Source organism: Centruroides sculpturatus, unplaced genomic scaffold (genome assembly GCF_000671375.1).
Source record: "Centruroides sculpturatus isolate CEXI.00-Female unplaced genomic scaffold, Cexi_2.0 scaffold324, whole genome shotgun sequence".
NCBI classification, from domain to species: Eukaryota; Metazoa; Arthropoda; class Arachnida; order Scorpiones; family Buthidae; genus Centruroides; species Centruroides sculpturatus.
In genome coordinates this window covers 260,056-272,867 of record NW_019384466.1, presented here as the reverse complement: position 1 = coordinate 272,867, position 12,812 = coordinate 260,056, and the positions used below count along the sequence as shown (strand labels likewise).

The 12,812-nt window shown below is 32.0% G+C and overlaps 1 protein-coding gene and 1 long non-coding RNA gene across 2 annotated transcripts in view; both read left to right on the top strand.

Annotated features, from left to right (window-relative positions):
• LOC111621056 overlaps window positions 1-12,812 on the top strand; it is a 26,763-nt gene that overhangs the window by 9,488 nt on the left and 4,463 nt on the right. The window contains exons 3-6 of the mRNA XM_023363110.1: window positions 2,154-2,321; window positions 2,423-2,549; window positions 2,628-2,758; window positions 9,938-10,011. Of these exons, the coding sequence (XP_023218878.1) occupies window positions 2,154-2,321; window positions 2,423-2,549; window positions 2,628-2,758; window positions 9,938-10,011 (500 nt within the window). The remainder of the gene's footprint in view (window positions 1-2,153; window positions 2,322-2,422; window positions 2,550-2,627; window positions 2,759-9,937; window positions 10,012-12,812) is intronic.
• Window positions 977-2,078, top strand: LOC111621041. Its single transcript, XR_002755998.1, has 2 exons — window positions 977-1,323; window positions 1,944-2,078. It is a non-coding gene; the product is annotated as an uncharacterized LOC111621041 (long non-coding RNA).

Genomic DNA, 12,812 nt, shown 5'->3' with positions numbered 1-12,812 from the left:
AAGTCCTCTATACTTTCAGTCCTGCCAGACTGCAAATTGATGAAAACCAGCTCTGCGTTTTCAATTCTGTAGTTATAAAATCATAATTGTTCAATTGTGTCTAAATTTTCAGTAATGCTAAAATTGAAAGTAAAAATATCATTCATTGCTTTGCTGATCGGTAAATGGTTATTGATGTTTTAGCCTTAATTTGTCCATTATGGATGGGCTTCACTTGCATTGAGATTAAGTGTTTCTACCTGTCCTTATTTGGTAATAATAGTCCTTACTTCAGTTGCAGTGGCCTTCCTTGTTTAGTAAAATGTCGTTCCTAACAGTGAAATGGATTGAAAAACAAAAAATATGTTGCGGTTAATATTGTTAGCTAGTAAACTACATAACACAACCTTTTAGCAGTTAAAATGTTTATAAGTAAATTGAATGAACATTTTTGGCCATGTATACAGCCATATTCGGATTCTACAAATCAAATTGATATGAAACATTATCAAACAATGTAGCTATATATATAGTACTAGGTAGATATTGTTTCATATCTACCTAGTGTTTCTCAGCTATATCACAGAAAAGCTTATGAAAAGAGCTTTTCTGAGAAATTTTGAAAGATATTCCTTGAAAACTTTTTAATAAACTAGGTACTACTGCACCAAATGTTTCCATGTAATTTTTTTTAATCGTTGTTCTGAAAGAGGGCACACCTAATTGTGATTGACCAGTGTAAGGAGTAGAAAATACTTTAATCAGATGAAAATAAAACATTAGAGGACAATTGCTCCAGTATGAGGACCCAAAGAAAATTATAAAGAAGGCCATGACCGCACCAGGCTATTATGCCAGTGACGGTGGTGATACATATAAAATGAATTTTAAAATTTAATAAAAATGTTAATCATGTTAATTTATATATCTAAATTAATTTATTATATCACTAAAGCATTAAAATTTATTTAACAATTTTATATAGTAATTTTATCTAATGAATGTTAATTTGAATTTAGTGATGACGGTGCCTTAAGGAGAGCTTTCAACGAATATTTACAGAAAAGATCTGCCTCTAAACAGTTGTCTAAAATTTCAGTTGTAAATACTTCACATTGGAAGTTTCCTGCAAAACAGAAACCTACTCGTAAAACATCAACGTTACTATCGACTGCCGACAAATCATCTCATACTTCAAGAGCATATTCAAGTACACAAGCTCGAGATTCATCAAGTGCTCCACATTCATTAAGAAGAAGGAAAGAAAAAAAATTAGATGAATATCTCCAACGGATATATCAAGAAAATTTATATCATTTATTTGAAAAGCATTTCGATTCTAAGGTAAGTGCTTCAGGCTATACACTCAGTAAGGACTGCAAAGATGAATTTAAGAGAAATGTAGAAGAAAAGACATCAGATTATTACTAATAATCTGGCTAAAAAGTATTTGTTTCAAGAAAAGTAAGTTCAAGTTTGTATTAGTAATCTGGTCTTTTCTTTCCTTCCACATTCCTTTCATAAAATTTTCATTAAGTCCAACTCCATTCGAGATATGACATGTGATCCCTCATATCCACATATCCACCCACTTCCTCGAGGAGTCCTGTTTTATGACATGTGATCCCTCATATCCACATATCCACCCACTTCCTCGAGGAGTGCAAAATATAACAGCATCGATATCTCTTATATACAAGTTATCATGCCAAATTTCATTTCTTTATCTTTACTGCATCCTGAGATATAAAGCAAAATAGAGGCCAATATACTCACACAACCAGAAAATTTTTACTTTTGGGTTCAGGGAATCTCAGAAAAATTTGACATGATTACAATACTATTGTTAGTGTATAGTTTTATACATGATATAATAACATGTTCCTAGAATATATCTTAATACAAAAATATTTAATAATTTAATTAATGAACATTGTGTAATAAAGAAGTACATTTAATTTTAGGAAGCCGAGGAGCTTGCTTCAATTCTGGAATTACCAAAGCCAGATAGTCTTCCTAAAAGTGTTGAGAAACAAAAATCTGGCGATGTATCCAATAAATATCAAATAAAACCTTTATTTGAAGTGGAAGTGAAAAAATAAATTAATATTTAATTTATAATTAATAATTTCATAACATATGGCAATAAAATTTCTAAAAATTTATTTTAATAGCTAAGAAGTTGGGTGAGATTTGTGAGTCAGATTTTCAATGTTCCCTTAAAGATACTGATAGTCATTGTGCACTATCTTATGATGAAATTCACATTGTCATTAAAAAATGCATATGCAAGAAAAATTTTTACATAGAAATCATTAATGGAACAGAAAAATGCATCTCCGGTAAGTAATAAAATTTAATTTATTATTTAAAATATTAAGAAAAGTTTTAAGTCAGAGAATATCTTATTTACAGTTTTTGCTCTGTAAATTATATATAACAGCAACTGATTCCTCTCAAGATATCAAAGAAGGTGTTGCTGCTGCGCCAGTTATATTATTTTTCATGGCATGTGTCATAATTGAAGCACTATGTTTATTAGCTTTTCGTTGTTGGAAAAAACACCATCAGTAAGCATTTTTTAGATAATCTGAATTATTGTATAATTCATCCTATTGCATATTCTTTCTTGCTTAATAAATTTATAGAATTAATTCCAGAGCTGCTGAGCAACCATCATCATCATTTGAAATACATCAGTTAAACATTACTACAGTTCCTTCACCAACTTCACCTTTTGGTTCCATTGTCATCAGTTTACCAGATGTGCAAACTTTAGGTTTGTTCTTATTTTATATATAGAATAACTACTAGTTTTATTTTATATTCTGTTTTAATATTTATGCTGAATTTAAAATGGTTTTTATGTTTTATAAAGAGAGATGACATAATTTATAATATTTCAAAACAGCTAGTACTACGACTTTGGTTTTTAGTGATTATAAAATTGAAATCTAAGTTCAGCCTACACTGTTAGAACCAGAAACTTTGTCCATTCAATACAAATACCCACTAAAATTTGCCTTATATTGGGTTGTTTGGAAAGTAAGTTCGTTTTTTTCCATGAAAAAAAACACAATATTTTTATAATAAATAAATATTTTATTGAATTATATATCGACCATTTTGGTCAAATACCTGTTGTCATTGTTTCTGGTAATAGCATAATTTCACATTCATAAAAGTTTTTTCGTTGCTTACAAAAAACTGATCCGAGTGATTTTTGACATTGTCATTTCAAATAAATGTCTTACAGTAAAAAAAATTTGTATAGACCAGAACAAGTAATAATCTGAGTGTGCTCGATCTGGCAAATATGGTTGGTGTGATAGCACATCCCATCTAAGTTATAACAGTTTCTGACGAGTTACCAAACTTGTGTGAAATTTGACATTATCGTGGTAAAACACTACACCTGTTTTGTTGATCAATTCTGGCGGCCTTTTCTGTTTGATGATATTACTCAATTTGTTTACTCGATGGCAGTACACTTTCAAATCAATTGTTAAATTGTCTGGTAAAAGCTCCAAAAAAATATTTCCTTAAAATCCTACCAAAGAGATTGTCTCTCTTTAAGAATATGTGAAACCCATATATCAAGCTTTGAAATGAAACCAATTTGTTTCAAGTAATCATAAACAGTTCAATTTGACAAATTTAATCTCTTAGTGATTTCACGTGTTGTTATTCGGCAGTTTGCTTCAATCAGTGCCTTTATTTTGTTTTCATTGGCTTCAACTGGCCATCCAGAATGTGGTGCACCTTCAACATTGAAATTGCCAGAACGAAATTTTTTAAACCAGTTTTAGCACTGTTGTTCTGTCAACACATCTTCTCCATACATGTACCTCAATTTTTTCCTTGCTTAAACAGCATTTTGATTTTTTGGTAATAAAAAAGCAAAATATGCTGAAAATGATGCTTTTGATCTTCCATGTTTGATGGGACACAAAAAATAAACAATTGCACAAGCTAATTACAAACTCAAAGAACATTGCTCAAATAACCAGGCAGAGAGCCTGGCCATTCTCAGGGCTCTCCATTACATAAAAGACAATCCAAGACTACACAATAAGACAATCAATATATTCAGTGACAGCAAAACAGCACTTGCTCAATTCAAACGGTTACGAACAAGACTGTATATTGTTCAAGAATCTATCAATCTTCTCGAAACACTCCAAAACAAAGGAGCGATGATTCACTTACACTGGGTTAAGGGACATTCAGGAGTTAGTGGAAATGAGCGGGCAGATCTGTTGGCTAAACGGGCCGCAAGGTTGGACATGCCCATCTCACTAAGCTCTCTTTCGACAAGCCTCATTAAAGCCAAGTTAAACAACACCATAATGCAACTTTGGCAACACCGGTGGGAATCAGAGGATACAGGCCGACATGCCTTCGAGTTTCTACCGAGTGTTATGGACAGACAAAGTATGAACTTCTACCAGCCCAACTTCGCCACCTCACAATTCATAATTGGCCATGGAAACTTTCGAGCATATCTGAAACGATTTCTTAATAAAGAAGACTCAAAATGCCTCTGCTGTATGGATGAGGACCAAAACGCAAAGCACATAATTTTCTTGTGTCCAAAATATAAAGTAGAAAGAAGGCTTCTGGCAGGCACTCTGGCTGATGTTGGCTTTCACTGGCCTTGCCCGATGAAAGATTTCCTTACCAATCATAGGACCCTCCAGGCTTTCGAAACCTTCATCAGGGCGACAGACATCTTGAAGTCCGTTAGTTAAGCGACCCTCCTGGTAACATTCAACTCGGGCTTGCATTTGTGAAGGTCTGCTCTGGGATTATGCGTCTGCGGCTGCTCCTAATTTTGTCTGTGCCTCAAGGTGTTGCATGGTAGGCTTGTAATGTTTCACAAGCATAAATTGTGGCACCGTTCTTTGTTCTTTGTTTCAAAATGGTTGGTGTCTTAACAGAGCTTTGGTCATGTACCACTGGACCTGAAGGAACAATGTCATTGTCTCTGGTCCCTTTACCAAAGTTTGTCGCTCGCGTTTTTGTAACCTCCAAGGTTATGGAGGTTCTCTCCCCCTTGATAGGGGTTGTACATACGCGTTAGTTTGTGTGCAGGCCCTTTGGCAAGGTAGCCATTAAGTGTCATTTTACCCGGTTTGGGGCTACCCGGTTTGGGTTACCCGATTTTTTTTGTACAAACGGTTGTTTTCTTTTGTTCCCTCCCATGGAGGATTTGTCTATACCCCATTTGGGTTGTACGTTCGCGCGTGATTGTTTGTTGAGCTCCAAGGCAAGTCAGCCGTAATGGGGCTCCTACTGCCTCAAAACAGGGGCAGTTATACTGTATTCCACTGTATTTTGGCTATTTGTACTTTTGTGTTTAATAAATGGCACTTGGCTGGTGCTCTGAGATGTCATATTTCACTCTTTCCTATCTACCCTTTTTCTTCTCTTCACTCTCCTCACTTCTACAACTCTTCATCTTTCCTTTTCCAAGGCTATACCTATTGGTGGTGGCCTTCTAATCCTTTAGTAAATGAAATGAAAATGAAATTGCACAAAATTAAACAAAATTTTTTACAAATAAGCCTTAAAATGCTAGCTGTCAAAATATATATAGATAATATGGTGTAGAGTGAAAATGGCAGGAAAAATACGATTAATCTGTCTAGTGGTAAAAAAAACGAACTTACTTTCCGAACAACCTAATATTTTATCATTATTAACTATTTCATTGGGCTGCAATTTGAAAAAATTGTAGACCTATAAATTTCCACTGTCATCTGTCTGTCTTTCCTTAATCTTGAGAATGGAGTTGAATAGATGAAAGCAGAGACCAGATATGGAAAGGGCAGGAGACCTTTAAGCTTTCCATTGGTCTCGGCTGGATGCAAATTTCCAATGCAAATGGAACGTTGTGTTATTTCATTTCAAAAATTTTTCCTGAAAGGAGTTAGATAGATGACTGGCATGACTCCATTGCTAAAGGAAAGTATGATATACAGGGGCAAGACACTACTAATTTGAAAGTGAAGAGCATATATTTTAAATTAAAAAAAATATGATTAAAAATTGCAGCCTGGCATTGTGACAATGTCACAATAAATATTTATTCATTACTGTTATCTTTTAAGACTATAACATTTTTTAGGGTTTATCATAAGTGGAGACCAATTTTTAGATTTTAGTTTTTTTTTAAATTAAAATACAATACTTAACTATTTTTATAATAAAATTCTTATTCAAATTTACAGCCTATAAATAAATATGCATTTCAGCATCATGCCACCATCAGTTTATGTTTTTAAGGCTGTTCTATTATACAAACTAATGTATAATAGTAACAAAATAATTAATAATGGTAAACAGAAGGGTTAGAAGCATGAAATTTAATTTAACATATATTTTAGTAAAACAGATATTTAAATAATCACTACACAGTTTTGTCTTGTGAAAATGTGTGATAAAAATGGAAAATAGAAATAGTCAAAGAATCATCAAAATCATAGAACTGTTTTTATATGATAATTAGAAAATAATGAATGATTAGAAATACAGTAGAGCATTGTTTATCTGAATCAATTGGGGACTGGGGATGTTCGGATAACTTTTTTTCGGATAACCGATTATGTACGAAAAAATACATTAACCTNTCGCGTTTTTGTAACCTCCAAGGTTATGGAGGTTCTCTCCCCCTTGATAGGGGTTGTACATACGCGTTAGTTTGTGTGCAGGCCCTTTGGCAAGGTAGCCGTTAAGGGTCATTTTACCCGGTTTGGGTTACCCGTTTTTTTTTGTACAAACGGTTGTTTTCTTTTGTTCCCTCCCATGGAGGATTTGTCTATACCCCATTTGGGTTGTACGTTCGCGCGTGATTGTTTGTTGAGCTCCAAGGCAAGTCAGCCGTAATGGGGCTCCTACTGCCTCAAAACAGGGGCAGTTATACTGTATTCCACTGTATTTTGGCTATTTGTACTTTTGTGTTTAATAAATGGCACTCGGCAGGTGCTCTGAGATGTCATATTTCACTCTTTCCTATCTACCCTTTTTCTTCTCTTCACTCTTCTCACTTCTTCTACAACTCTTCATCTTTCCTTTTCCAAGGCTATACCTATTGGTGGTGGCCTTCTAATCCTTTAGTAAATGAAATGAAAATGAAATTGCACAAAATCAAACAAAATTTTTTACAAATAAGCCTTAAAATGCTAGCTGTCAAAATATATATAGATAATATGGTGTAGAGTGAAAATGGCAGGAAAAATACGATTAATCTGTCTAGTGGTAAAAAAAACGAACTTACTTTCCGAACAACCTAATATTTTATCATTATTAACTATTTCATTGGGCTGCAATTTGAAAAAATTGTAGACCTATAAATTTCCACTGTCATCTGTCTGTCTTTCCTTAATCTTGAGAATGGAGTTGAATAGATGAAAGCAGAGACCAGATATGGAAAGGGCAGGAGACCTTTAAGCTTTCCATTGGTCTCGGCTGGATGCAAATTTCCAATGCAAATGGAACGTTGTGTTATTTCATTTCAAAAATTTTTCCTGAAAGGAGTTAGATAGATGACTGGCATGACTCCATTGCTAAAGGAAAGTATGATATACAGGGGCAAGACACTACTAATTTGAAAGTGAAGAGCATATATTTTAAATTAAAAAAAATATGATTAAAAATTGCAGCCTGGCATTGTGACAATGTCACAATAAATATTTATTCATTACTGTTATCTTTTAAGACTATAACATTTTTTAGGGTTTATCATAAGTGGAGACCAATTTTTAGATTTTAGTTTTTTTTTAAATTAAAATACAATACTTAACTATTTTTATAATAAAATTCTTATTCAAATTTACAGCCTATAAATAAATATGCATTTCAGCATCATGCCACCATCAGTTTATGTTTTTAAGGCTGATCTATTATACAAACTAATGTATAATAGTAACAAAATAATTAATAATGGTAAACAGAAGGGTTAGAAGCATGAAATTTAATTTAACATATATTTTAGTAAAACAGATATTTAAATAATCACTACACAGTTTTGTCTTGTGAAAATGTGTGATAAAAATGGAAAATAGAAATAGTCAAAGAATCATCAAAATCATAGAACTGTTTTTATATGATAATTAGAAAATAATGAATGATTAGAAATACAGTAGAGCATTGTTTATCTGAATCAATTGGGGACTGGGGATGTTCGGATAACTTTTTTTCGGATAACCGATTATGTACGAAAAAATACATTAACCTATCCATGTTGAAATTTTTCTCCGTTGTGTGTCGCATTGCGTTGAATTTTCGTCAATGTTAAGCCTAACGTAAATTTTAAAAAATAATAATCATGGCTACTGTATGTAAAAATTATTTTTTTTTGTACAAATAAAATAAATATATTGAAAAATATAAAAACAAAAAAAATTATATTTTGGAAGTTAATCTAGTATCAAAAACATTTGATTCAACATGACACAGTCTGACTGGAACACTTTTGGTTAACCGACACCCTACTGTAATGCAGAAGAAAAATCTAGCTTTGAATGGACTTACAAAATAGCAATTCCTGCAAGTCAGAAAGGCAACATTACTAATCATGCTATTATCTTAAGTAGTGTGTTTGCCAATTTTTTCAATATATGATTCATTTTGATTCAGAAGAAAAAAAATAACAGATATAGAATATTTCTGTTATTTTTTTTCTGTAATCATGTAATATCTGCAATCACATGTTTTCTATGTGTATCATTTTGAAAGGTCCCTTCAGTCCCATTATTTTATAGGATTTCTTTGAGTTTGTTAACTGTAATGTCTGCTTAACACAGGTTTTGGAAAGTATTAATAGGAAGTCTGGGAACATTTTCTGTTGTCTGCAGGTGACATTGTACATGTAATCAATTAATTAATAGTTCCATTACAATGCCAAGACCAGATATTTTATCCCCTAAGTGTAGGTATTGCTATATCTAGGTTTCACTGTATATGTTTAGAAATTTTCTTTTGTCATGTTTCTCTTAAAATTTCAAGTTTCAGTTTGTAGTCATTTATAGTAATTTAAACATATGTTAGAAGGCTAGTTAATTAAAATAAACTTGGTGTTTATTTTTGAACCTAGAAGATATGTAGGTTTCAAAAATAAACCCCAAGTTTATTTTAATGTCAGGATATTCTTGAAACCAGAGTTTATTACCTTGCAACAGGAGATAAGTGAGTAAAAACTGAAAGAAATGTCTTAATTAATTGTATATTTTTGGAACTATTAAATAGTTTATTGATTATTTAGGAGTTACAGCTGTAACATTTGAAACATTTTCATAGTTAACCTCTTAACTCCTGTGCTTTTTGTTGAAAATTTTTGAAATTTTGCAGGGAGGTTTGTGTATTAGAGGATTGATGCTATTAAATTTTGGTGGTTAAAGGTTGACAGGATGGGCCATGTGTTGTATCTTGAGTAGGGTCAACTTACTTACTGATGATTTTACTTGTTAGCATTTTTAATTTTCTATAAAATTCATCCTTATCCTCAAAATTAAGCTTTTTGCCATTTTATAATTATTATTAAAAAGCATTTTTTATGTTTTTAATTATAATTAAAAATATAAAGTTTTTTTTTTAAATAAAATTTTATAACAGATGGGACCACACACAGTTTTAAATGTTGCTGGGTTTTTTCAAATGTGTGTCATTTATCTCATTCACGAACCATGCTTGTGAATATAGATATTAATGAATTAGTCTAAAAATGTAAATAAACTATTAAAAAAAATACAAAAGAAAATTATATTGCAAAACAAAAATTTTTAACTGATTTTTGTACATAATCAAAACAAAAGTTTTATTAATAAAGATTTTAAAAGATTTTCAGACTAGATATAGATTTTAATCAGTATTCCTCTCTATTACAGAATACAAAAATCTTTTTGAAATCAACTGCAATAATAAACAAAACACTGATTTTTTAAAAATAAATTTTTAGGTAGTGACTCATGTTCTCCACCACCGTATAATTCTACTATCAATTTATCAAATGTGGAAACTACTGAAAATGAGGTAATATTTCATTATGAAACATTTTTAATCTACTTTTGTTTATAAAATAATAAATTCATTTACTATTCTTAATATTAAATTAATTATAGTCAAATTAATTATTTATTTAAGTGCATATTGACATAACAACAGAATTTCATGCATTTAAGCACTTGGTCTTTTTTAAAATATTGCTAGTAATGAATTTATTTCATTAAATTTTTAATACTTTACCTATGTCATTAAATTACATTTTCTAATTTTTAATTTTATAAATAATGTATAATATATATTTTAATAATTATTCCTATCATTTCTTTATTAAAAACAATAACAAATATACTTAGGTAAATACATGTATGCATTAGTAGAAATCTGTTAACTTTTCCTCACATGTACATTGTGTTGATGAATCATCAAAGAACTGATCAGTTAGGATATCAATATTTTCCATATCAAAATTGTTTGATTTAAAATAGTCTTTTAAAATCATCAAAGCAGATGCAGCTTCCTTGCAGGTAACATTTTTTACATCAGATTCTTTTATCTCATCAGGCTCATCCATATCTAAAATATCTTTACAATGTTAAACTTCATGGAGCATTTCTTCATTGATGAGTTCATTATAGCAATTCAAATCAGACTATAGAGAACACTTCACACCAGGTGTTAAAAAATTCTCATCCAAATTCTAGTCTTGTATCAGAAAAATTCACTCTGTGAACATTTTTGGGCTCCTTTGGAGTCCTACTTCAGGTGAATGCTGCCTGTTTTTTGATGGAACACAAATTAAAATAAAAATTTGAATGTTCAAAAATATGGAATGATATCAGTATCTGTTGAGAATGAAACACATTTAAAAATGGGAGGTGTTGGACTGTTTGCCTAAACATTACAAAAAATGGAATAAAACGCCATGCATCGGTATGCAGCAGGGCTGTGGAGTCATGTAAAAATCTACCGACTTCGACTTTTCTTTACCATCCGACTCCGACCAGGGGTGGACATGTTACTGAAAGAGACCTGGAAATTCTGATGTTATCACGTGATCTCATAATAAAAGATTCAATAAAATAGAGTTCTAATAAAGATAGAATGTAGAAACTTTTTATTCCAAAGCTAAAAGACTTCTCTAAGTAATATATAAATATGTATTTGATAATTTTTACTTTTCTGGCTGTTATATATAACAGAGGGAAAGTGTAGCGCTCGGTCAAAAAATGACTCTTCCCCAAATTTTTACATTTTTGGACTCAGGACACCTTTAAATTTCGAGATATGCAAAAGATTTGAGGTTTTTTCTATATATGTGGATGTTAGACTGTGTATGTGGGACATGATTTTGTTAACCNAGAGGGAAAGTGTAGCGCTCGGTCAAAAAATGACTCTTCCCCAAATTTTTACATTTTTGGACTCAGGACACCTTTAAATTTCGAGATATGCAAAAGATTTGAGGTTTTTTCTATATATGTGGATGTTAGACTGTGTATGTGGGACATGATTTTGTTAACCCTGTGTGAAGCCTAATAATTTCTATGGTCAGAGTGGTCAGAATCGGAGTCAGATGGTTTAACACAGGAGTTAGTTATTAAGTGTCAAAGTGGTTGAACTAAATCATGTCCCCATATACATTCTAACATCTTAGGCGAGAACATCTTAACGGGTTTTTACTGTACTATCATAAAATGACAAAAAAGCTTACTTTGAGGGTAGAGATGAGTTTTATTATTTTTTTTAATAGTATTAATGCCCCTTTATATGCAAGCTATAGTGCCACATTTTGTTTCTTAAACTTTACCCATTCTGAGATATTGTTTAATGTCTCAGAATGGGTAAATATGCCAACACACACACACACACACACACACACACACACACACACACATGCCATTTTTTCCCCTTTTATTGACTTTTTTGAGGGGTTTGAGAGGTCTCCAAACATGTAGATATGCAAAAAAACTTGGAGGGTCAAATTTGACACGATTCCAATACTTTTCCATTTTATATACATAACAAGTTGGGAAGTGAAAAAGGAGTCAGAGTCGGTGGATTTTTTGACGACTCTGACTTCAGCTAAAACACCAAAACTCCATGACTCCGACTCCACAGCCCTGGTATGCAGTATTGCCATGTGTCAGTATTGTAGTTCTATGGGCATGCACCCAGTGGTGATATTCAGCGGGTTCGCACAGGTTTGGCCTAACCCGTTGTTAACATTTTCAAAGTTTTCCGAACCCGTTGTTAAACACACGTAATATTTTTCAGTGGTTTTGTTTCTTTTAAAAAATATATTAAAACTAGCTTTTGCCCGCGGCTTTGCTTGCGTTAAGAAGTATTATTATTAATTAGGTATAGTTTTTGCGGCTTTACTTTCGTCAAATATAATTCGCTAGAAATATTTAGGTATAGTATGTACTATTAGATACGGCGGCCACTCATCATCCGGTATATGTAACTCAGTGAAAACACAACGATAGCGCGTTTTAAAATACTACTAACGCCATCTATTGTCAACATTTAGAACTAAAAATTATTTTGTTCGTCTTAATTTATTCGTTCCATTAGGTACTGATAGGTTCAAACTAATACATTTACATCCTCCATCATCCCTTATTTTATCCCAATGGGGATTGAATTTATCAAAATTCTATTTAAGCAGACGTCTTCATCATAGTAGCTCCAATCTTTAATTTCAGTTCAATCAATCGAAAATCTAAGAAGATTTATACAAACTTTCATCCCCTATTTTATCCCCTTAGGGGTGGAATTTATCAAAATCCTTTCTTAGGGGATGCCTACGTCATAGTAGCTTTATGCATGCA